At 43.9% G+C, this 26,831-nt stretch overlaps 1 protein-coding gene across 11 annotated transcripts in view; it reads left to right on the forward strand.

The window, feature by feature from the left end:
• The window catches only part of vps13b (vacuolar protein sorting 13 homolog B), a 993,302-nt gene that overhangs the window by 140,967 nt on the left and 825,504 nt on the right, over positions 1-26,831 (forward strand). For 9 of the 11 annotated variants that reach the window (XM_078215655.1, XM_078215652.1, XM_078215654.1 and 6 more), the window contains exon 8: positions 7,934-8,217. In XM_078215655.1, the coding sequence (XP_078071781.1) occupies positions 7,934-8,217 (284 nt within the window). The remainder of the gene's footprint in view (positions 1-7,933; positions 8,218-26,831) is intronic. The other 2 variants (XM_078215656.1, XM_078215653.1) reach the window with 1 other exon arrangement.

Genomic DNA, 26,831 nt, shown 5'->3' on the forward strand with positions numbered 1-26,831 from the left:
CCTGCTTTAGTTCTACATCTCCCTGGGACTCTCACTTAATAGGCATCCATCTTGGCCTGTGGATATTGTGTATTTAACTGCCAAGTACTGGCTAATTGTAAATCCAGGAATCCACCATTATTCTCTCAACTTACTATTATCTTGGGAACAAAATCCTTGGATGGAATCTCACATGGTTCAGAACAGTAGTTAGACCCATTTTAGAAAATATGGTTTCCATTGTTGCTTTTCTGGCAATTGTGTATGTGGTCTCTGTTGGAGGAATGATTTAACACAGCTTTTTTGGGAAGTTGCTCAAATAGATCTTGGCGATTGGCAATCTAAGTGGAGACAGGAGAATTGTAGGTGAGCTGGGGAAAAATTGAAAAGCTGACTTCCAATTTGTTTCTCGAGTTAGGACGTGTCTGCCATAAAAATGAAATCCAATACTGGCAACATTTTAAAAAAAGAATCTAAACAATATTGGATAGCTCGAGAGCTAACGGCCATTTTTGTTGACATAGATGGACTCTTATTAATTTTCGATAAAACACAAAATTGTGGGGATGGTGGAAACATGAAATAAAATCAGAAGATGCTGGAAAAACTCCAGAGTGCCAGATGTTGCCAGAGCTACTGAGAATTTCCAGAAATTTCTGTTTTCTCCTAAATTCTGTTGCTTTTCATACTACAGAACCTGCAACTTACAGCACTTGAGGTGCAGATCCAGGCCTTTTCAAGGCATTCCTTATTTAAAATCGATGCAGATTTTGCTGCCAGCAGCAACAGCATTCGCTGTCGTTCACCATGCTGTCAGATGCCTGTAGACCTTTTGTGAGCCTTTTGAGTGGCAGCTTATAGTTGCTGGGATTCCGAAACAACGCAGTGCCTCTCCAGGGGAATCTCAGACCTGTGTAGGTAGGACAGCACTGTGTCCCTTCAGCCAATCAGATTGAAGAATCTTCACAGGGATCAAAGCAAGCAGTCTGTTAGAATATTAATTCAAAATAAAATTATGTTTAGAAAGCAAAACAAGGTGAGGGAAAGAAAATCACGAATTGAGAAAGAGGCAAGAGACAAATAAAAAGTAAAATATGCTTTTTAAATATCAAACAATAATTAAGTTATGAAGGAATGAGGTTCTACCTTTATAAATTGTTAGTGCCAGAGAGATTGTTTGGTGATAAGTAGCTTTTACTCATCATTAAAAATACACATGAAAACTTGAATGGACAAGCCTAACCTTATCTGGGCTGTGTAAAGTTCTTTTTTTAGGTTTATTTATCAGTGTCACAAGTAGGCTTACATTAACACTGCAATGAAGTTACTGTGAAAATCCCCTAGTCTCCACACGCCAGCGCCTGTTTGGGTACACTGAGGAAGAATTTAGCATGGCCAATGCACCTAACCAGCACAGCTTTCAGACTGTGGGAGGAAACCGGAGCACCTGGAGGAAACCCATGCAGACACGGGGAGAATGTGCAGACTCCACAGACAGTGACCCAAGCTGGGAATCGAACTTGGGTCCCTGGCACTTTGAGGTAGCAGTGCTAACCACTGTGTCACCGTGCCACCCATGAGGTATATTCTCATGGATATTGTTGTAGGTAAATAATACCTCTGAGACTAGTCGTGAATCAAAGTGCAGTGGTTTATTTTCACAAGCTTGTGGGAGAAGTCCGATTCCTAACACGGTCTCCAGACTTCTCCCACAAGCTTGTGAAAATAAACTACTGTACTTTGACTCACGACTAGTCTGAGGTATTATTTACCTACTACAAATTGGTGCCAAAACCCGGGATCTGGAGTCAGGAATTGTGTGAGTGCAGCTACAAACTCTTGGAAGGTGAGGTGTGGGAATGTGTAAACCACACTGGGCAGAATCATCTCTCTCCAAAAGTTCCATCAGGAACTTCCATAGATCCCACTGTGTTACGAGCCAGTGCTTTATTCTGAGACTCAAACAGGTAGTGGAATGTGTTCAGGAGCTTCCTCGTCCCAGTTTCAGTCTGTGTGTCTCCAATCTGCCCTTCAACCTTCTCCTTCACCCAGTCAATCACTCGGCAGGTTGTTTGATGAAGAAATTGACCCAGAAACTCCTCCAGGGGTCGGGCTGACTATGGGGAGGACAGACCAGCAACAAAACGGAGAAATATCTCAAATCGCCCGTCTTCTTTGCTGTGGGCTTCACTGAGGAGTTTCCCGATCTCCCCTCCTAGGTCGCTCTTATCAGAGTCTGGTGATACCTGTCAGGGGTGATCAGATCCCTCTGTACCACCACTTATACTATTAAGCCGGCTTTTACATGAAGGCTTTTCCTCTACTCCGGCGATCACTCAGGCAGTCTCTTTCTCACTCGCGTCTGAACATCACACCTCAGGCAACCTTTTTCCAGACTCTACACCCACTTCATGATCCTGACCATCGTGTGGGGGATTTCCCCTCTTAACAACCGGTCTAAGGCTGCGTGTTAGAGTCCGTTGCCTCCTTATCCGTATGTGCTCAGTTCAGACGTCTTTCACTCTCACACTCTCTCATCACAGATGATTACCTACTGTATTTTGACCCACCCTATCAAGTTCGGTATTCTATTCCGGTGTCCCGGTCATGGCCATTCGACCGGACCGTAAACAGATCCCGGGTTTCAGCACCAATTTGTTGTAGGTAAATAATACCTGAGACTAGTCGTGAGTCAAAGTACAGTGTTTTATTTTCACAAGCTTGTGGGAGAATTCTGGAGATCGCGTTAGGAATCGGACTTCTGCCACAAGCTTGTGAAAATAAACCACTGTACTTTGACTCACGAATATTTACCTACAACAGATAGGTATCACAACTTTACACATTCCGTGTGAGTGAATGCTGCAGACCTTGATAAGGTACTGATCAAGCGAAGCTTGTAGACAAGCAGGGCATCTTGAACAGCAGCTTCCCAATTTCCATGTTTACTTGTGCAGATGTGGATTTTGAATCTTGTCCAGTTTACTCTTTATTAATGGTGAGTGCTGACAACCTCACTGTTATTCTAAAGGCAGAATCCAGGCTTTTCTTGATTAGGTTTTAAGATAATTAAAGCTGTATATAAACATTTCCCACTAGTTTGTTGATGAATTTCTGGAATCATTCAGAGAATTTTGTTCAAATTAATAGGCCACAGTTCTTTTTGTCAATGACTGAAATTTCAAATTTCCAATATCAAGTTTAAAATAAAGCAAAAGATTCTCAGGGCGGAATTTTACCTTTTATCGGCAGTGTGGCAACGGGTGGGAAAAAACGGTGTTTTGGCTTTTTCTGCCAAATTGCTAGGAACTTGATGCATAACTGTTGAAGGGGTAGGCCCCACATCCTCGCAGGTGGGGTGGGCTCTGATTGAGCTCACCCCATCAGCAACCTAGTTTTTAGCCCACGCCTTCCCCCCCCTCCACCCCCCCGACACAGTAGTGCCAGAGACAGTGCCAGGGTGGCACCCAGGCACTGCCCAGGTGCTGCCTGGGCATGAACCCCCTCCCCCCCCTGAGCGATGTGCTCACCTGAACTCCTTTGGCGGGTCTGCCCACCAGGTGCATGCCATGGGAGACTGGTAGTAAAATTGAAGCTGACGTGCCCTCACGCTGACATGAATGGATTACCTAATTGGGGGAGGGGGGGGGCGAGAGAATGATCAGGTGTAGAGATCTGATCATCATATTTAAATTTATTAAAACGCCAGGATCATTCTCTCCCCCCCCCCCCAATTAGGTAATCCATTCATGTCAGCGTGAGGGCACGTCAGCTTCAATTTTACTACCAGTCTCCCATGGCATGCACCTGGTGGGCAGACCCGCCAAAGGAGTTCAGGAGTTACAGCACTGACAGGGGATGGGACAATCATGGTGAGCATTCTCACTGACGTACAACGCGAATGGGGCCTCTTGTGAGATTTTCTGCTTCCATCAACAACCCTGCCCAAGAACAGGAGCAGAAAATCCCAGCCTAAATATTATATATTTTATAATGGGGTAATGAAATTTATATACTGAATTGACTCTTGTATCTTTCAATACCCTCATTAACTTTCAAGTCTGTAATCTAAAAAGCCTGACATTGACTGGATATTTTTATCTCGCATGTGGCTGAAGCATTCTCTGCAGGTAAGTTTTCTGAGCCTGTGAGATAATTTGCAGAGACTCCCAGTGTACAGTCTATGCTTCACCTGGAATTATAGGATAGAAGATGTGTATCTATACCCTGTGAACATCTTGTCCAGTAGATGATCCTGGGATGTGAGGATTGTCCTCTGAGGAGAGATTGAGTAGACCAGGCCTATGTTCCTTTTGAGGAATGAGACGCAATCAAAGTGATAAATATAAAGTTCCTAAGAGCCTTGACAAGCTAGATGCTGAGGAAATACTTTCCCCCGACTGGGGAATTTACAATATTCTCAGAAAAAAGGAGTCGGCAATTTAAAACTGAGATGAGGAGAAATTTCTTTACTCCAAGGGTTGTGAATCTTTGGAATTGTCTACTCCAAAGAGGTTTGGAGGCTCAGTTGTTGAGTGAAGACGGAGGTTGATGAATTTGGGCCCTGAGGGAATTAAGGCATATGAGCAAAACAGAAAGGCAAAAAGTCAGAAAACTGCTGGAGCAAAAACAGTTTGAAATTCACCCAAAGATGAGTTAATGGTGAGTTGATTCTCCCGCTGCCTGATGGCATGAACAATATTGCATTCACTTGCATCTCAGAATGCTCATTAATACTGCTGCTCGCTGAAATCTTGTTAGGCTTTCCTATCCTGCGTCATGCTCGTGGGAAATCACATTGGCCTCGAACCTGTTTGGAAAAAGAGTGATGTGCTCAAGGCAGACTTCGGTTCACTTGAGACTTCGAGGTGAGTGCACCTGGCATTGTGCTGCACTGCTCCTGTTGTGCTGAACACCACTCTGAGCCAGACTGGTTCATGCCCTTCAATTCCATGCCGACCTAAGTTAAAGTTGATTTATTAGTCACAAGTAAAGCTTACATTAACACTGTAATGAAGTTACCGTGAAATTCCCCTAGTCGCCACAGTCTGGCGCCTCTTCAGGTCAATGCACCTGACCAGCACGTCTTTCAGAATGTGGGAGGAAACCGGAGCAACCGGAGGAAACCCATGCAGAAACGGGGAGAATGTGCAGACTCCGCACAGACAGTGACCCAAGCCGGGAATTGAACCCGGGTCCCTGGCGCTGTGAGGCAGCAGTGTTTGCCACTGTGCCACCGTGCCGCCCTGGTATTTATGGACAGCACTCTGCTTCAGGACTCATGGAACCTCTCAATGACAAGGGGAGCAAAGGCAGGCAGAGGTGCAAGGAGGTGAATGAGGATGATAAACAATGGAAGACTGAGGGAACAACTGAGGGGAGAGAACCTGGCTTCCAACAAGGCTGCATGAAATGTTCACAAATGAGGGAGTTTATCATCATCATTTGCGTAGACTCCAGATGAGGTGATTAGAGGTCCATGTGGGATAGGGGGACCTTGCAGATAATGGGCACAAGGGGAAAGTGGGAATGTCCACAACAACAACTGGACCCAGAATGTCTGCAGCGATAGTTTCTGGGGATAAGGGCTACCCATTTATACAGTGGCTGATGTCTTCTGTGTTTTGCCCTCAGTCATGCCAATGAGAGGTACAACACTGCCAGCAGCTCCACATGCTCTCTCATAGAGCAGATTATAGGACTTCTGAAGTTGCGATTCAGATATCTGGACCGCTCATGTGGCACTCTGAGTGCGCACTGGAGAGTGGTTCCCCCATGATCACTTTGCTGTGCCCAGGAGGACCAGAGGATGGAGTGTCAGCAACACGACAGATGGGATGGTGGTGATGTGAAAGTGTCTAAAAGAATATGTGTCCCCTGCTAATTGATGTGTGAGATCCGTGAAGGGAATTGCCATTTGAATACATGATCCCACGATAAGAGTTTGCTATGGAGGGAGCTGAGAGAGGGCTAACCGTGACAGCATGGATAAGATCATTAATCTGCTTCCTACACTTTGTGGTGAGTCTGGTGCAGTTGCCGGCTGCACTGACCTGGGAAACATCCTGCCAGGCCAGAGCGATGAGTTTGATGTGCATCCTGGGGCCTCCCTTGGATAGAGGGCATGACTCTATACCCAGACTCCATGAATTGCAGGCATGGTGGTTGAAGAGGGATACGGATTTCTTCTTGAGGCTGTTAGCCTTTTGCCTCTGGGTTTCAGACACCCTACATGGTCTTGTGAAGACAAGTAGGCTGGAGAGGATGATATGAGTGTGCTTGACCGATGTTTACACATTGCGCCCAGACCTTTGAACCTGCTAGCTTTCAGCAGCCGGGCGTATCAGCTCCTGACCCGCCAGGTGATCCGGAAAGGTGCTCACTCTTGCATAATTAATGAGACTCCAAGAGCACAATCGTGCAATCCGCCAGTGGGAAAGGTAACCCTGGAACCGGCTGCCACCGCACTTAGAAACAAAAATGGAGAATTCTAGCCCATAGAAACAGGGACGGTCAGTTTCCTTTCTAAGGAAATAAAAACTGAACCTGAGGTTTGGAAACTAAAACCGCTAGACAGACTGAAACTAGTTGAGACTATATAAGGGGAAGCAGAGCCAACCAAGGGGTAGTTGCAGCTTGGAACTGTGGTGTGTGTGTGCAGTTCACAGCTCACTGAAAGAAAGAAGATAGCCAAAGTAAGTAACAGTTAGATAGGCCTGCACTGTAAGCAGGGTAAGAAACTAATTTCACCATTTACCATGCAGAATTTGGGTGAAGTATCATCTCCGTTTGAATGTTGTAATATTGGCTAACTTTATATCAGTGGAAGAATGTACACGGTCCCCACAAAGTGTTGTGGCAAAAAAAGCAACCAGAAAATTAGCATAGAGCTGTTGAGAAGGCAGCCAGAACAAGGGGTTGAGGCATCCACTGTCAGGAGTGGGTAAATGAATGTCATGCCTCTGAAGATTGCTGGAACTGAGGAGAATTAAAAATAGTTTCCACAGGACTGTAGCATACTTTATAGGTGGTTCCTGCAGAAGTAAATAGCTTTAAAGTTGATGTGTCTTGCAATAGAATTCTTGGGAGAAGTACAAAGTGAAATGTACATAGTTATAAACCAAACTGTTAAGTTAATAGTACTTGTTTTGTTTAAGCCTTTTATATATACAATAAAGTTTATTTTTGTTAAAAACCTTAAAGTGTAGTTCTGTTCGTTAAAACAATGCCTTTGGAGTTCTCTAATTGTTAATGGTCCCAAACCGGATTGTAACAGTTGCTACATGGGATTATTAATTTTGCAATGTTGTTGTTACATGTATTGCAACTTCTGTGTTACTTCTCCCAACTTTTTTCCATATAGAGTTAATGGAACAATGTGGAGAATTTAACATTGATCACCGGATCTGTTCATTTTCAATTTGCCATTGAAAAGGAGAAAGTCAGGCTTATAATACTAGTATGTCACAAGCAGCCTAATAAACTATCCTGCATCAGGCTACTTAACATTAGATAAACAGCCATGTGATTTTTTTAAAATAGCAAATGGTACAAATAACCCCTGTGTAGGAGCTATTGTTGAGGTTTCGTCTACTTGAAGAAACAGGAAAAAAAAGCATTTTGCAATCTTTTGGCACATGATTGACACTGAAGTACACACATCAGTATTTGTGCCCATGGAGGAACTGTGTTCTGACTTTTTAGTGTGGCACTTATGGTGTGCCTTGCAAAAGTGTGGATATTTTATCGCATGAAGAGGGGGAAAAACCCTTGCTCTGATCATTGTTGGCAAATATTGTAGTATCGTTAACCATCTTTGGCATGCCCAGGATTGATCAGAATTTGTACCTGATGCCAACCACTGGTTGTGAGATTCCTCTTTTAATGGGGAGGGCAGGGCCAATCCAATTCCACTATTGTGTTCAGACTTTAAAGTTAATTGTATTTCCGTCAGCAGGTGCAGAATCTGAAACAGGGATACAGGGACAGCATGCAGCACAGTATCAGAATGCGGATACCCAACAGCAGCTGCAACAGCAAGATGGTGATGATGGCCAAGGATGGGTATCTTGGGCATGGTCTCTGGTTCCTGCACTCGTCAGCTATTCTGAAGAGGGTGATGAGACCTATGAAATTGATGAAAACGGCATGAAAATAAACTGTCCGAGGTCATCAGCTCCCAAGGATCCGGTGGTTTCTGTGGGATTTTACTGCACCAAAGCTACTGTCACTTTTAAGGTTTGTAAAAAACCAGAGCAAAGTTGACATTGACATCTCTTTGCTCAGTTGTTCATAGTTGTGTTTTTTATGTCAGATGTATGTGTTTGCCTGGGTCAGTGTTGAGTAGGAATTAAAAACAAGTTGCTTCAGCAGCACGATGCGGTAACACGTATGTTTCCAACTCTGTTCTTTTGTGCAATCCATTCTCATCGCTTTCTCTACCATTGGCAGCCATTCCTTCAGCCATTTCAGCTCTAACTCTGGAATTCTCTCCGAAAGCTTCTGTATTTTTCCACTGCACTCTCCATTTTATTAACACTCTTCAAAACAATCGATCGCAATGTTTCCTCCTTGGTCTCAATATCAATTTTTGTGTGATAACCCTCTTGTGAAGCACCTTGAGGCACTTTCCTATGCAGAATGGAATGGATTTTGAACAGATCTCGCAAAATCTAGACTGAGCTTCCCTGATGTGCTGTGTTACTTAATTTTTCAATGCTCCAGAAAGGCTGCAAATGGCTTGATTGGTGGAAACCTCCATGGCGATTAATTCACCGTGAGGTTATTGGCCAGTTGTGTGGCTGGGGCTTGTTTTGTGTGTAAGCTTTTCGACCTACATGGGTAAGATGGGTATAGAGGGCTATGGGCCAAATGCGAGCAATTAGTACTAGCTTAGGGGTTTAAAAAAAAGACCAGCATGGACAAGTTGGGCCGAAGGGCCTGTTTCCATGCTGTAAATCTCTATGACTCTATGACCTATGACATGGGGCCTGGAGTCAACGTTGATGCTAATGGGCCACTCCTTCCCTACCATTATATCACTGTGTAGCCACCTCCCCCTGGAAAGGTTTAAAGTTTATTTATTAGTGTCACAAGTAGGCTTACATTAACACTGAAATGAAGTTACTGTGAAAATCTCCCAGTCACCACACTCCGGCGCCTGTTCGGGTACACTGAGGGAGAATTTAGCATGGCCAATGCACCTAACCAGCACGTCTTTCAGACTGTGGGAGAAAACCGGAGCACCTGGAGGAAACCCATGCAGACACAGGGAGAATGTGTGTCCATACAGACTCCACACAGATAGTGACCCAAGCCAGAATTGAACCTGGGTCCCTGACGCTGTGAGGCAGCAGTGCTAGCCATCGTGCCGCCCTACTAGGACAGCTCTCCCAATCTCGGCACGTACCTCCACATGTTAATGAAGAGGCCGTCATAGGGTCGACTGCGAAGGGTGCGTCTTTGTTGTTTTTGGTGCTCAGTTTGATGCTGGGTGGCCTGTCAGGTTTCCTACTTTTTTGACCTTTCTGTCGTGGTTGAATGCAAGCTAGTCAACTTCGTTGCTGCAGGTCAGGAGTCACGTATATACCAGACTGGGTAAGGACGGCAGATTTTCTCCCCTGAAGAACACCAATGAACCAGATGGGAGTTTTATGACAGTCTAAACATTTTGTGGTCATTATTAATGAGACTGATATTTTATTGCAGCATTATTAATTAATTGAATTTAAATTCTCAGCTGCTGTGCTGGGATTTGATCTCCTGTCTCTGGAGCATTAATTGGGCCCCTGGTTTGCTTGTCCAGTTACTGCTATGCTGCCATTCCCCTTTCTTTCTGGTAAATAATGAACAGAAAAAAATGGGAGATTTTCAGAAGAATTTCCAGAATTCTTGACTCCAGTTTGATCCCTATTCAGTTGTGACCAAAGAATTGAATTTTTTTTGTTCTTGGAAAAAAAACTGACTGCAATTGGAGTCCAAAATAATCATGCCTACTGTTTTTCTGTGGATTAGTATTCAGGGTGGATTCTTGCTTCACTTGTAGATTCTGAAATGATTAATGTTAGGCCTCAGGTGAACTATTTGTCTGGGATTAATGTGTCGTATTGTAGTAAATATTTCATGTTCTACATGTGGTAGTGATAAATAAAAGGATTATTTTTCATGATATATTCCACCAGCGGTGCTGAACCTTATATGTGTTTAATTTCTCTGCATTATGTATGTTCATGTGTGTACACAGATGTATGCATTTGGTAATAGCAGCTTACTAGTTTGAATATTTTAATATTTCTCACCCAAGTTTCTATTGCTACTTTTTATAGTGTAAATCCTATCTGTTATGAGGTTTTTTTTGTTGTTGGTCGCCATATTAAATAAAGGATATTGAGGCACAGGTTACGAAGTTGTAAAAGTGATTTCATGAAGAAGATGCCAGAACTGAGAGATTTTAATTTTTATGAAAGATTAAGCAGGCTGGGTCTCTTCTCTCTGTTACAGAAGGGTGACTAATAGAGGTTTTTAAAATGATGAAGTTGTTTGAGAGGATTGACATAAATTCCATCGACATGGAATTTTACCGCCCCACCTGTGGAGCGGGCGAGGGGCAGACCATGAAAAGGTTAATCGGGCAGGATTTTACTGTGTTGGGATGAGCGTGGCCGTAAGATCTCGCCCAAAGTGTTGCAGGACAGTACAAAACTAGGGGTCATAAATGTAAGATGGTCAGTTATAAATTGAATAGGGAATTCAGGCAAGAATAATTTATCAGGAGAGATTTCTTTATCGGGAATGTGCTTTGAATGTGGAACTTGTATCACGTAGAGTAGCTGAGGGGAATAGGTTAGATGTGTTTGTAGGATTGAAAGATAAGTACATGAGGGAGAAGGAATAGAAGGGTATGCTGAAAGGATTGGTTGATTGTGAGAGGAAGCTTGTATTTGGCTTGGACCTCTGGTATCAAATGGTCCATTTCTGTGCTCCAAACTCTTTGCAAATCTTTGGCAATATTAAAATTAACAATTTCTATAGACTGCTTGGTTCTCTTTTTGGCATCTCTGAATGCACTGTGCTTTCCAACTGAAAGTTGCTGCCCGATTCACTTGTCCCTGAAAATAGCACCATGAACAAAGATATTTCCTTAGCAGTCCAACTTTCAACCCATGAAGTAAAAATTAAGCTATTAACTAAAGATGAGAGAAAAATTGATCAAAATAATTCATGAAATAATAATCAAAATGTGTCATGGAGCAATATGCAAATGAGAAAGGAGGGGACATCAAGGACCCCAAAGGTAGTGGATCAGGAACAGAAGTCATTTAAAAACATAGACCATGGTTAGCCATGGAAGTTAAGGCTAGTATTAAACTGAAAGAAAAAACATACAACATGACAAAGATTAGTGGTGAGCCAGAGGATTGGGAAAGTTTTAAAAGCCAACAAAAGATGACCAAAAAGATGATAAATTATGAGGGTAAACTAGCAAGTAATATAAAAACGGACAGCAAGAGCTTCTTTACATATGTAAAAAGAAGGAAAGAGGCCAAAGTGAACATAGGCCCCTATGAGGTTGAGAGTGGGGAAATAATAATGGGGAATCAGGAAATGGCAGAGGAGTGAAACAAATACTTTGCATCAGTCTTCACGGTGGAAGATGCTAAGAACATTCCAAAAATGGGGGGGGGGGGAGGCTGATATATACAATAACAATCACTGGAGAAAACGTACCAGGGAAATTAATGGGGCTAAAGGCCGATAAATCTCATGGATCCAATGGATCGCATCCCAGGCTATTACAGGAAGTAGCTTCAGATATAATGGATGCACATGTAGTAATCTTCCAAGAATCCTTAAATTCTGGGAAAATCCCAGAGGATTGGAAAACTTCCAGTGTAACACCCTTATTCAAAAAAGGGGATGGGGGAGGGGGGGGGGGGTGAGAGAAGAGAGAGACAAAAACAAGTAACTATAGACCAGTTAGCTTAACGTCTGTCATTGGGAAAATGTTAGAGTCCGTTTAGAAGGATGTAATATCAGAGCATTTAGAAATGCATAATATAATCAAGCAGAGTCAGCATGGTTTCATGAAGGGGAAATCATGCCTGACAAATTTATTGAAATTCTTTGAGGTGTTAATGAGTAGGACAGATAAAGGAAAACCCAGCAGATGTAATATACTTGGATTTCTAAAAAACGTTTGATAAGGTGCTGCACAAAAAGGCTACTTAATAAGATGGTATTGGGATTAGCATATTAGCATAGATAGAGGACTGTTTAATAAAAGAGGGTTGGGATAAGAGGGGCATTTTCAGGGTGGCAACCTATAACTAGTGGAGTGCCACAGGGATCCGTACTGGCGCCACAATTATTTTCAATATATGTTAATGACTTGGATGAGGGAATTGAATATACCAATGCCAAATTTGTGGATGACAGAAAAATGGGTGGGAAGGCAAGTGACACACATGACACACAATCTACAGAGGGATATGGACTGGTTAGGTGAGTGGGCAAAAACTTGGCAGATGGAATATATACACTTTCTCTGGCTACGATAGGATGGGTTATAATGGAACCAAGTTTGGACAGTCCCACTCAGCTACATAAGGGGAGAGACACTGGGGGGAAGATAATATGACTGGCTGCTTCAGCTGTGTTCAGGATGGCCCAATTTTAGATATTTGGCCTCAAACAAGTATTGGGCTTTGCAATTCCAAATGCAGAATGAGTAATAGCTGCTTCAAGCAATGTGCCCTAAACACGTCTTTTTTTTGCCCTCCTTATTATGCTGAATGGCACACCATTGGAGCGGAATTTAATACCATCCCCCAAGCGTTGGGTTAGGCATTTAATCGAGCACCTCGTCACCTTCGCCAAAATGAGATCTGGGGCAGGAAGGCTCCCAGACTGTTGCTAATTAAGGCCCTGAAGTGAACAATTAATGCCCACTTAAGCTCTGCATCCCACAGCTGCTGGTATTAAACCAGTGGCGGGCGGGTGAGCTTGTTGCCGTGCAGGGAGTCCGAATAGGAAAGCCCGAATAACAAACCCTGAAGTGATGTCTACATGTTTTGCATCTGAAAAATGGACACATGTCATTACATTTCTCAATCTTTTTCATGATCCCTCAAGTGCTTCTCCAATCTTTCCAAAGGTATAATGCTTATTTTGCAAACAGCAGTTGAATGTACAGAATAAGCAATGCAATCAAGTCTCACTTCGATCTGAATGTAGAATCCTGCTTGAGAACAGGAGAATCAATAAAAATATGCTACTCTATTGGTATCAGTGGGTTTTCTTTAATTTTCCTGGACATCTTTCTATTTCAGTCTGGGCGTAAGTTTGAAACCAGTTGAATCTCATCTTGCTGTGGTCGGCTTCTTTCCCAGACCTGGCTGGTTGACAGACTGGCCATGTGTCTTTCTCACATTGTTCCTGGCTCAAGCAAACACTGTGATTTGCCAGAGCGCATGTATATTAAGCCTGCCATCTATCCTCTGCACTTTAGTCTATGATCTTAAGGGAAAGTTTCCCCACTCTGCTCAAAATAAATGAGGTCCACTCTGGTTTAATGCACCTGGGATCAGACAATTGATCCTCATTATCTCAGTTTGAAATAGCTGTGAGCCGCAACATTCTATACACTGGTACATCTGGCTTTAATATGCATCATCAATGCCTGACCCGTTACCAAATAAACCCTTATCTAAGTGGATTCAGCCTTTGTTTTTTTTTAAAACACACTTTGTTTTGAAAACCAAACACTTAAACATAACTCATTCACAGATCCTTCCTGTGAAGGCCAAAAAACTATCGAAACATCCCGAGACATGGTGAGGCCAAAAACCTGGGGCTGGTTTTTAAATTTAACAAATATTCTGGTGCGGGCACTTGGTTGTATCTTTGACAGACTGTAGAATTATACAGCACTGAAGAAAATTGGAAAAGACTTGCCGCAGTATCAAAATTATTCCAAGATAAATTTCTAATGATGTTTAACCAAGCTTTTTTTTCAAATGAAAAATGCAAGCTTTAATATGGAAAGTTGTACTTTGGTGTGGGGGAGGGGGAGTTCTTGGCGAGAAAGACGTGAAATTGGAACAAAAAGATTCTCTAACTCGGCATTTCTGTTGAAGCAGATTTTGATTATTTTGTCCGATGCTGAATAAAATACCGAGGAAACAATGGCCGAAGGGCTCCAGAACAAGTTGCACAAAGCACAGAAACAGTAAATAAACACACAAGTTTACCTTTGAAAGGTCTGTAAGCATGTGGAGCACCAACATAAGTCAGAAAAAATGGGAGAGAGCGAGACTTAAGGCTGGCAAGGATATCATAAAGGATTGCTCTATGAATAGAGATTGAATAGAATGGGCCTATAGTCTCGAGAGTTTAGAAGAATGAAAGATAACTTCATTGAAGCATATAAGATTTTTAGAGGGCTTGACAGGTTACATGCTGAGTGGCTGTTTCCCCTGGTTGGGGGGGTACCTAATACTAGGGGTGGAGGCTGAGAATAATTGGATGGCTATTTAGAATTGAGATGAGGAGAAATGTCTTCACTCAGAGAGAGTTGTGAATCTTTGGAATTATTCTCTACCCTAGCGAGCTGTGGGAATTCAGTTGCTGAGTATATTCATGTCTGGAACTGATAGATATTTGGACTGTAAGGGAATCGAGGGATATGGATTCAATTGGAAAATTAGAATTGAGATTGAGAATCAGTGATGATATTAAATGGCAGAGCAAGATTTGAGGTATACTCCTGTTTTTTGTATTGTATTATGGAGAGCGGATATTCAGAAAATGTCAGAGGATACTGGCAGCAGCATAAAATGGACGCTGGGAAACAGAAGGAGATGAGCGAGAATTGGGAAAGATTGCAGAGTGTTGGATGCAGATGCGAATTGAAGCTAAGCTTTTTTTGTTAGATTGACTTCAGATGACGGGCTTGGTTGCATTGAAGAGTGAAATAAATCGAGAACAGACACTGAGGTTTAGAATGTTGAAGTATCCGGTGGATGGGGTACTCAACATTTTCATGCAAAGTGTTTTTGAGGTGGGGCATGTTGCAAGCATTTAAATGTGGGAAATCTCACCAGTTAAAATTAATGGGCATTTCTTTTATAATCATAACGGCAATTTATTTGTAGCAACTTCTAGCATTTCAAGAAAGGCATTTTGCTTGTTCTTATCTTAAAATCAGGGGGTAGGGTTGAATGAGCAGCTGAAGTTCTGAATCCTATGGAAATGGAGAGACAATTAAAATCATAAAGCATGGAATCTTGCACCACAGAAGCAGTCCATTTTACCCATTGGACTGCATTTTCTCTGAGTACCATTCTTTTATCTCCTTCCCCAAAACCTTTCCGTTTTCTTCCTTTACAAATAGGTCACAGAGCGGAATCTTGCGAGAATTTGGCACAGTGTTAGTTCTGGTGAGAAAACTGGCATAGAACTCCCTTGGCCAGTTTTCTTTCCAGATCTTGTCACTTTAACTGCCAAAAAAAAAGTGAGTGGGGTTTGCACCACCAGTCTTGTGAGGTGGGGGCTCTTAGAGACTCAGTGGAAGCAGCTCCACTGAAACTCCACCGATAACTGAAAAAAATTAATCACCCCCCCCTCCCCAACCACAGAAGGATCTGTGCACCCCAATCTGGCAGTACCTACTTGTGCCAAAGGGCAGTGCCAGGAGACATTGCCAGGGCTCTGCCTGTCCATATCCCTCTCCCCCGGGGGCTATAGTGACCTTTGTGCCCCCAGGGGATCCCCTCGGCAGGTTCACATCTGGGTGAGCCTGTGAAAATCTAGTGAGGGGAGAAGTATTTAAAAACTCTGCGACCAGCCTGAACAAATACACCACTACAGTAACTGACTTCATTAGTTAGTGTAGAAGACTGTGTGCCAAAGAAGCAAATCTGCATGTTTTCCAACTAGAAACCATGGATGAACAGGGATATCCACTGCTTGCTGAAGTCTAGGTCTCAGATGTTTAAGTCAGCGACCCTGACCTATATAAGAAAGCCAGATATGATCTATCAAAGGAGAACCATCAAAGATGCCGAAAGACAGTACCGGAACAAGCTAGAGTCCCAGGCTAGCCACACCGACCCCCGCTGACTGTGGCAAGGTCGGCAAGACATAACCAGCTACAAGATGAAGGCATGTAAAATCGCCGGCTCCAACGCACCCCTCTCTGATGAGCTCAATGCATTCTATGCCCGTTTTGAGCAAAGGTCAGCGAGAGCATGTCCTCCACCCCGGAAGCCTCGGATGAACCTGTATGTGAGGTCACCATTGCAGAGCAGCCTTCTCGAAGGTCAACCCACGGAAAGCGACTGGCCCGGATGGGGTACCCGGACGAGCACTCAGATCCTGCGCAGAGCAGCTGGCAGGGGTATTTACAGACATCTTCAACCACTCTTTACAACAATCTGAGGTCCCTATCTGTTTCAAGAAGTCGACCATTATCCCAGTACCAAAGAAAAGCCAAGCAGCATGCCTTAATGACTATCGGCTCTGACATTCATCATTATGAAGTGCTTCGAAAGGCTAGTCATGGAACAATTCCAGCCTCCCAGATTGCCTGGATCCACTACAGTTTGTCTACTGCCGCAACAGGTCCACTCAACCCTGGAACACCTAGATAACAAAGACACCTATGTCAGACTCATTAATTGACTACAGCTCGACCTTCAACAACATTATTCCTACGAAACACATCTCCAAACTCCGTGGCCTGGGCCTCGGCTCCTCCCTCTGTGACTGGATCCTGAACTTCCTAACTCACAGACCACAATCAGTAAGGATAGGCAACAATACTTCCTCCACAATCATCCTCAACACCGATCCCCCACAAGGCTGTGTCCTTAGCCCCCTGCTATACTCCTTATACACCTATGACTGTGCAGCCAAATTCCCCATCAACTCGATTTTCAAGTTTTCTGACGACTCCACCGTAGTGGATCAGATCTCAAACAATGACGAGACAGAGTACAGGAAAGAGCCAGAGAATCTGGCAAATTGGTGTGACGACAATAATCTCTCCCTAAATGTGAACAAAACGATGGAGATTGTCATCGACTTCAGGAAGCGTAATGGAGAATATGCCGCAGTCTACATCAGTGGGGACGAAGTAGAAATGGTCAAGAGCTTCCGGTTTTTAGGCGTCGAGATCACCAACAACCTGCCCTGGTCCCCCCCCCATGCCGACACTATAGTTAAGCCCACCAATGCCTCTACTTTCTTGAAAGACTAAGGAAATTTGGCATGTCAGCTATGACTCTCCCCAACGTTTACAGATGCACCATGGAAAACATTCTTTCTGGCTATGTCACAGCTTGCATGGCTGCCCAAGACTGCAAGAAACTACAGAAGGTCGTAAATGTAGCCCAATCCATCATACAAACCAGCCTCCCATCCATTGACTCTGTCTATACTTCCCACTGCCTCAGAAAAGCAGCCAGCATAATTAAGGACACCACGCATCCCGGACATTCTCTCTTCCACCTTCTTCCATCGGGAAAAAGATACAAAAGTCTGAGGTCACGTACCTATTGACTCAAGAACAGCTTCTTCCCTACTGCCATCAGACTTTTGAATGGACCTTCCTCGCATGAAGTTGATCTTTCTCTACACCCTAGCTATGACTGTAACAGTCCGGATGGAATTCACCCCGGGCCCGGATGGAATGCATCCCAGGGTGCTGAAAGAAATGTCAGAGGTAATAGCGGATGCGTTAGTGGTTATTTATCAAATTTCGTTGGATTCTGGGGTAGTGCCGGCGTGCCGCAGGGATCGGTACTCGGGCCTCAACTATTTACCATTTATATGGTAAATAGTTGAGGCCCGTGATGGGAGATTTTAATTTCGTGATGGGAGATTTTAATGTCGTGATGGGAGATTTTAATTTCCCAAACATAGATTGGAATATCCCTAGGGCTAGGGGTTTGGATGGAGAGGAGTTTGTTAGGTGTGTCCAGGAGAGTTTCCTGACACAGTATGTGGATAAGCCTACTAGAGGAGAGGCTGTACTTGATCTGGTGCTGGCTAATGAACCTGGACAGGTGGAGGATCTCTCGGTGGGTGAGCATCTTGGGGATAGCGATCATAATTCTATCTCCTTCACGATAGCATTGGAAAGAGATAGGATCAGGCAGGCTAGGAAAGTGTTTCTCTGGAGTAAAGGGAAATACAGTGTCATCAGGGAGGAAATTAGACGGGTAAATTGGAAGGAGGCATTCTTGGGGAAAAGTACCGAAGGAAAGTGGAGGATTTTCAAGGAATGTTTGTCTGGAGCTCTGCATGACAACGTTCCGATGAGACAGGGGGGTGTTGGTAGGGTACGGGAACCATGGTGCACGAAGGTTGTGATGAACCTGGTGAATAAGAAAAGAGAGGCGTACAGAAGGTTCAGAGAGCTAGGAGGTGTTAAGGATTTAGAGGAGTATACGGGATGTAGGAAGGAGCTTAAGAAGGAAATTAGGAGAGCGAGAAGGGGTCATGAGAAGGCCTTGGCGGGTAAGATTAAGGAGAATCCCAAGGCTTTCTACAAATATGTCAAGAGTAAAAGGATGAGATGTGAAGGCATAGGACCCTTAAAAGGTGAAGGGGGAAAAGTTTGTGCGGAACCGTTAGAAATGGCGGAGCTGCTTAATGAATACTTTACCTCGGTATTCACGGTGGAAAGGGATCTGGGTGGTTGTACTGCTGGTTTGTGGTGGACAGAAAGGATCGAGCATGTGGACATAAAGAAAGAGGATGTGTTGGAACTATTGAATGGCATCAAGGTTGGTAAGTCGCCGGGACCGGATGGGATGTACCCCAGGTTACTGTGGGAGGCGAGGGAGGAGATTGCGGAGTCTTTGGCGATGATCTTTGCATCGTCGATGGAGATGGGAGAGGTTCCGGAGGATTGGAGGATTGCAGATGTGGTCCCTATATTCAAGAAAGGGAACAGGGACAGCCCGGGAAATTACCGACCGGTGAGTCTAACCTCAGTGGTTGGTAAGTTGATGGAGAGGATCCTGAGAGACAGGATTTATGATCATCTAGAGAAGTTTAGTATGATCAAAAGTAGTCAGCACGGCTTTGTCAAGGGCAGGTCGTGCCTTACGAGCCTGGTTGAGTTCTTTGAAAATGTGACCAAACACATTGACGAAGGAAGAGCGGTGGATGTGGTCTATATGGACTTCAGCAAGGCGTTCGATAAGGTCCCCCATGCAAGACTTCTTGAGAAAGTGAGAGGGCATGGGATCCAAGGGGCTGTTGCCTTGTCGATCCAGAACTGGCTTGCCTGCAGAAGGCAGAGAGTGGCTGTGGAGGGGTCTTTCTCTGCATGGAGGTCAGTGACCAGTGGAGTGCCCCAGGGATCTGTTCTGGGACCCTTGCTGTTTGTCATTTTCATAAATGACCTGGATGAGGAAGTGGAGGGATGGGTTGGTAAGTTTGCTGACGACACCAAGGTAGGTGGTGTTGTGGATAGTTTGGAGGGATGTCAGAAGTTGCAGCGAGACATAGATAGAATGCAAGACTGGGCAGAGAAGTGGCAGATGGACTTCAACCCGGACAAGTGTGTGGTGATCCATTTTGGCAGATCCAATGGGATGAAGCAGCAGTATAATATGAAGGGTACCATTCTTAGCAGTGTAGAGGATCAGAAGGACCTTGGGGTCCGGGTCCATAGGACTCTTAAATCGGCCTCGCAGGTGGAGGATGCGGTCAAGAAGGCGTACGGCGTACTGGCCTTCATTAATCGAGGGATTGAGTTTAGGAGTCGGGAGATAATGCTGCAGCTTTATAGGACCCTGGTTAGACCCCACTTGGAGTACTGCGCGCAGTTCTGGTCACCTCATTACAGGAAAGATGTTGAAGCCATTGAAAGGGTGCAGAGGAGATTTACAAGGATGTTGCCTGGATTGGGGGGCATGCCTTATGAGGATAGGTTGAGGGAGCTTGGTCTCTTCTCCCTGGAGAGACGAAGGATGAGAGGTGACCTGATAGAGGTTTACAAGATGTTGAGAGGTCTGGATAGGGTAGACTCTCAGAGGCTATTTCCAAGGGCTGAAATGGTTGCTACGAGAGGACACAGGTTTAAGGTGCTGGGGGGTAGGTACAGAGGAGATGTCAGGGGTAAGTTTTTCACTCAGAGGGTGGTGAGTGAGTGGAATCGGCTGACGTCGGTGGTGGTGGAGGCAAACTCGTTGGGGTCTTTTAAGAGACTTCTGGATGAGTACATGGGATTTAATGGGATTGAGGGCTATAGATAGGCCTAGAGGTGGGGATGTGATCGGCGCAACTTGTGGGCCGAAGGGCCTGTTTGTGCTGTGGCTTTCTATGTTCTATGTTCTATATAGACGATCTGGAGGAGGGGACTGAGCGTAGGGTAACAAAGTTTGCAGACGACACAAAGATAAATGGAAAAGTGAATCGTGTGGAGGGCATAGAAGGTCTGCAGAGAGATTTGGACAGGCTGAGCAAGTGGGCGAGGATCTGGCAGATGGAGTATAACGTTGACAAATGCGAGGTTATTCGTTTTGGAGGAAATAATAGCAAATTGGATTATTATCTAAATGGATAAAAATTACAACATGCTACTGTGCAAAGGGACCTGGGGGTCCTTGTGCATGAGACGCAAAAACCCAGTCTGCAGGTGCAACAGGTGATCAAGAAGGCAAATGGGATGTTGGCCTATATCGCAAGGAGGATAGAATATAAAAGCAAAGTCTTGCTGCATCTGTACAGGGCATTGGTGAGGCCGCAGCTGGAATACTGTGTGCAGTATTGGTCCCCTTATTTGCGGAAGGATATATTGGCCTTGGAGGGAGTGCAGAGAAGGTTCACCAGGTTGATACCAGAGATGAGGGGTGTTGATTATGAGGAGAGACTGAGCAGATTGGGTTTGTACTCATTGGAATTTCGAAGGCTGAGGGGTGATCTTATAGAGGCATATAAGATAATGAAGGGGCTGGATAGGGTAGAAGTGGAGAGATTCTTTCCACTTAGAAAGGAAACCAGAACTAGAGGGCACAGCCTCAAAATAAAGGGGATCAGTTTAGGACAGAGTTGAGGAGGAACTTCTTCTCTCAGAGGGTGGTGAATCTCTGAAATTCTCTGCCCACTGAAGCGGTGGAGGCTACCTCGTTGAATATGTTTAAATCACGGATAGATGGATTCTTGATCGGTAAGGGAATTAGGAGTTATGGGGATCAGGCGGGTAAGTGGAACTGATCCACTTCAGATCAGCCATGATCTTATTGAATGGCGGGGCAGGCTCGAGGGGCTAGATGGCCTACTCCTGCTCCTATTTCTTATGTTCTTATGTTCTTAATACATTCTACACTGTATCCTTTCCTTCCCTATGAACGCTATACTTTGTATAGTGCACAAGAAACAATACTTTTCACTGTATACTAATGTGACAATAATAAATCAAATCAAAAGATCTGGCAAAGAGGTGGTTACTAATATTTTACATTTATTGAAATGAACACAAATCAGGTTCTCGCCCATTATGGGACTCAAAATCCTGCGCATTGATTGGTTATGGTGCAATGCCAATTTATTGCAAGCTAGCTAATTCCAATATTCCTCTCTTTACATATGAACATCAGAACATTGGACTTGGGAGCAGGAGTAGGCCATTCAGCTTTTCATGCCTGCTCTGTCATTCAATAAGATCATGGCTGAACTCCACTTTGCCCCTATAACTCTTGATTGCTTTGTGAATCAAAACATTATCTAACTCTTGCCTTAAATAAATTCAGTGACCCAGTCTCCATTATATTCTAAGGAACAGAATTCCACATCGTAACGACCCTCTGAGGAGAAAGAAAATCCTCATCTCCGTTTTAAATGGTAGATGTCTTACTCTTGAATTGTGTCCCTGTCTTTCCTGCAAGTAGAAATACCCTCCCGGTATCTATCCTATCAAGGCTCCTCAGAATCTTGTATTTTTCAATAAGCTCACATCTCATTTTTCCAATCTCTAATGGATATAGACCGCCTTTCTTCATAAGAGAAGCCCCTCATCCCAGGAATGAGTCGAGTGAACCTTCTCTGGACTGCTTCTATCACAATTATTTTTTTCTCCAATAAAGGGATTAAAACTATACACAAGATTCCAGATGTGGTCTCACCAAGGCCCTGGACAACTCCAGTAAAACATAACTACTTTAATAATCCATTCTCTTTCCAATAAGTTCCACCATTCCAATGCTGCCTTAATCACTTGTCGTACTTGTATACTAACCTTTTGTGATTCATCTAACTGGATACCTAGATCCCTCTGTACCACTGAGTTCTGCAATCTCTGTCCATTTGTATACGGACAAGTTCACATTTTCCCACATCATACTCCACATTCCAATTTTCTGCCCACTCACTTAACTTGCCTATGTCCCTTTGCAGACTCGCTACTTCCTCTTGATATCAATTTTCCTACTTATCTTCGTTTCATTGGCAAATTTAGCTATCATACACTCATTTCCTCCATCCAAGTTGTTGATATAGATTGTAAATAGTTACGGACGCAGCACCAATCCCTGTGGTACTCCAATTGTTGCAGCTTACCAACCCAAAGTTGTCATCAGCATTGGCTTTGATCTTTGGGTCCTCACTGTCCATGGGGATAGTGCCAGAGGCGAATGTTGTTCCTCTGTTTAAGAAAGGGAATAGAAATGACCCTGGTAATTATAGACTGGTTAGTCTTACTTCGGTGGTTGGTAAATTGATGGAAAAGGTCCTTAGGGATGGGATTTACGACCATTTAGAAAGATGCAGATTAATCCGGGATAGTCAGCACGGATTCGTGAAGGGCAAGTCGTGCCTCACAAATTTGATAGAATTTTTTGAGGAGGTAACTAAGTGTGTTGATGAAGGGAGGGCAGTTGATGTCATATACATGGATTTTAGTAAGGCGTTTGATAAGGTCCCCCATGGTCGGCTTATGATGAAAGTAAGGAGGTGTGGGATAGAGGGAAAGTTGGCCGATTGGATAGGTAACTGGCTATCTGATCGAAGACAGAGGGTGGTGGTGGATGGAAAATGTTCGGGCTGGAGGCAGGTTGCTAGCGGAGTGCCACAGGGATCAGTGCTTGGTCCTCTGCTCTTTGTGATTTTTATTAATGACTTAGAGGAGGGGGCTGAAGGGTGGATCAGTAAATTTGCTGATGACACCAAGATTGGTGGAGTAGTGGATGAGGTGGAGGGCTGTTGTAGGCTGCAAAGAGACATAGATAGGATGCAAAGCTGGGCTGAAAAATGGCAAATGGAGTTTAACCCTGATAAATGTGAGGTGATTCATTTTGGTCGGACAAATTTAAATGTGGATTACAGGGTCAAAGGTAGGGTTCTGAAGACTGTGGAGGAACAGAGAGATCTTGGGGTCCATATCCATAGATCTCTGAAGGTTGCCACTCAAGTGGATAGAGCTGTGAAGAAGGCCTATCGTGTGTTAGCTTTTATTAACAGGGGGTTGGAGTTTAAGAGCCGTGGGGTTATGCTGCAACTGTACAGGACCTTGGTGAGACCACATTTGGAATATTGTGTGCAGTTCTGGTCACCTCACTATAAGAAGGATGTGGAAGCGCTGGAAAGAGTGCAGAGGAGATTTACCAGGATGCTGCCTGGTTTGGAGTGTCGGTCTTATGAGGAAAGGTTGAGGGAGCTAGGGCTGTTCTCTCTGGAGCGGAGGAGGTTGAGGGGAGACTTAATAGAGGTTTATAAAATGATGAAGGGGATAGATAGAGTGAACGTTCAAAGAATATTTCCTCGGGTGGATGGAGCTATTACAAGGGGGCATAACTATAGGGTTCGTGGTGGGAGATATAGGAAGGATATCAGAGGTAGGTTCTTTACGCAGAGAGTGGTTGGGGTGTGGAATGGAGTGCCTGCAGTGACAGTGGAGTCAGACACTTTAGGAACATTGAAGCGGTTATTGGATAGGCCTATGGAGCACACCAGGATGATAGGGAGTGGGATAGCTTGATCTTGGTTTCAGATAAAGCTCGGCACAACATGGTGGGCCGAAGGGCCTGTTCTGTGCTGTCCTGTTCTATGTTCTATGTTCAAAGAAAGATGCATTTATTCCTACTCTTTGCTTCACATTAGCTAACCAATCCTTTATCCATGCTAACATGTACCCCCTATTCCATGTAATATTTTCACGTGTAGTATCCTTTCATGTTGCACGTTATGAAATGTCTTCTGCAAATCCAAGTACACAGCATCTACCAGTTCCCCTGTTACTTCCTCTGATAAAGAGTTGTTTCCCTTCACAAACCCATGTGGACTGCCTGAGTAAATTATGATTTTCTAAGTATCCTGTTTTAACCTCCTTAATAATGGATTCTAACAATTTCCCTATGAGAGATGTTGGCTAACTGACCTGTAGTTTGCTTCCTCCCTCATTTCTTAAATAACTTTGTTGCAATCGCTGTTTTCCAATTCATTGGGACCCTTATTGAGTGGCACGATGGCACAGTGGCTAGCACTGCTGCGTTACAGCGCCAGGGACCTAGGTTTGATTCCCGGCTTGGGTCACTGTCTGTGTGGAGTTTGCACGTTGTCCCCGTGTCTGCGTAGGTTTCCTCCAGGTGCTCCGGTTTCCTCCCAGAGTCCAAAGATGTGTGGGTTAGACGGATTAGTCATTCTAAATTGCCCCTTAGTGTCAGGGGAACTAGCTAGGGTAAATGGAGATCGGGCCTGGGTGGGATTGTGGTCAGTGCAGACTCGATGGGCCAGATGGCCTCCTTCTGCACTGCATGAGTCTATGACTCTTCCCAAATCTAAGGAATTTTGGAAGATTATAACCAACATATCTACCATCTCTGCAGCTACTTATTTTAAGATCCTTGGGTACAGGCCATCTGGTCCTGGGATTGGCTTCGTCTTGGATATAAAAGCTTTCCTAGTACCTTTTCCCTAGTGATGGTGATTGTTTTAAGTTCCTCCCTCCCATTCATCTCTTGATTTTTGAAGTACGTTTGTGAAGTATCCCAAGTCTTCTGTAGTGAAGACGTGCACACAATATCTGTTCAACGCCTCTGCTATTTCCTTATTGCAATGTCCAAACTATGTTAGGGGTTGTAGTTTTCAACAGAAAAAGAAAATACTTGGTTTGCACACGTAGATTCAAATAAACACACAACAGGTTTTATTGAAGAGCTGTTGTCTGCACTGTATCAAGTACAAAACTGAAAGTAAAACAGCAGCTGAAGCACCCTAAAGACATCACTATTAAATCATGTGATCAGCTCTTAAAGCAACTTGATACGTAGCATACATTCTCCATTATCAATTCAGACACTTTCTCTAGAGGATAAACACGAGCTTCATTTGCTCTCTTTTTTCTTATTAAAACACTTGTGGAAAGTCTTACTATCTGCTTTTGTATTATTAGCTAACTTTCATACTCAACTTTCTTCCTCTATTAATTTTTCAGTCATTCTTTGCTGTTTTTAAAAATCTGATCAGTCTTCTGACTTACTGCTAATCTTTGCAGATTTGTACAGTATTTGGTGCTATACTTAACTTCCATATTCGACCATGGATAATGCATCCTTCTCAGAATCTTCCTTACTGGGATAAATCTTTGCTGCGAGCTATCTAAATATCTCCTTAAATGTCTGCCACTGCAATTCTGCTATCTGACCTTTTCACCTTGTGCCCAGTTCACTTTAGCTAGATCCGTTTTCAGGCCCTTAGAATGACCTTACTTAGGTAAGATCTGGCATACTTTCCCCAGTATCCATTTCTTCCATACCAGTCTATGAACCACACATTCATTCCTCTAATTTATTTACCCAATCCCAATGTGTTTGCGGCTGATCTAACAATCCAGCGATTATTCCTTTTGAGTTTGTGCTTCTTAATTTACCCGCAGCTGCTCATAATCCTAAGAAGAATGTCTTCCTAGTCCTATCTATGCCATTGGTTTCTACATAAACCACAACAACTGGATTCTCCACCTCCCACTTCAAGTTCTTCTCCAGCCACGAGCAGATGTCCTGAATCCTGGCACGATGCAGGCAACCGTCTGGTCTCATGTTCTTGGTTGCAGAGAACTGTGACTATTCCCCGACCGTACTGTTCCCTCCTGCCTCTACATTCCTATTAATTCCCATCGCTGGAATAGCTTCCTGTACCAGGTGCCATGGTCAGGTTGCTCATCCACTCTGTAGCTCTCGCTTTCAGACATATGGTTGTAAGAACGTCAGACTTGTTGGACAATTGTAAGGGCTGAAGTTGCTCCAGTTCTGCCTTCTGGGCCCCATACATGCCTCGCTCAGTCAGCCCCTCTGGCTCTGACCGTTGATCAAATCAGAAGGCTTAATCCAAAGGGGTGTGACTGCATTATGGAACCAAGTGTTCTGGTAACTTACCCCCTCCCTGATGCATTGCAGTGGCTGTAGCTCAGCCCTTCAGTTCAAGACTCTGAGCTGAAGTTCCTAAACTGCAGACACTTTGGTCAGGTGTCTTTGCCCTGTTTCACACTGGTATCCTGGAGCACTCACATTCTGCAGTCACTGTCTTTTTTATTATGTTAATTCATTATTTTAGTTAATTTATAATAATTAAACTCACCTACTCCCAATTAGCGTTACCACTACTATAAAGTAGTGCTTAATAAAATCTTATAATTACTAATACATTTCATGAGTTTTCAATGTAAATCAAGCAAAATGCTCCCCAACTTACCTGTTTCCCTGTGACATCCCTGTGATGAATGTGGTTGGACTGCACACTTGTGTTACAATCACAGCAGATGTTATTTGCTGAGCAAGCCAAATCCTAGAGGGGAAACATGCCTTACTGATCATAACCTTTTTTTAAATATTCTGAAAGCAAGGAAA

This window comes from Mustelus asterias, chromosome 7, assembly GCF_964213995.1.
Source record: "Mustelus asterias chromosome 7, sMusAst1.hap1.1, whole genome shotgun sequence".
In the NCBI taxonomy this organism is placed as follows: domain Eukaryota; kingdom Metazoa; phylum Chordata; class Chondrichthyes; order Carcharhiniformes; family Triakidae; genus Mustelus; species Mustelus asterias.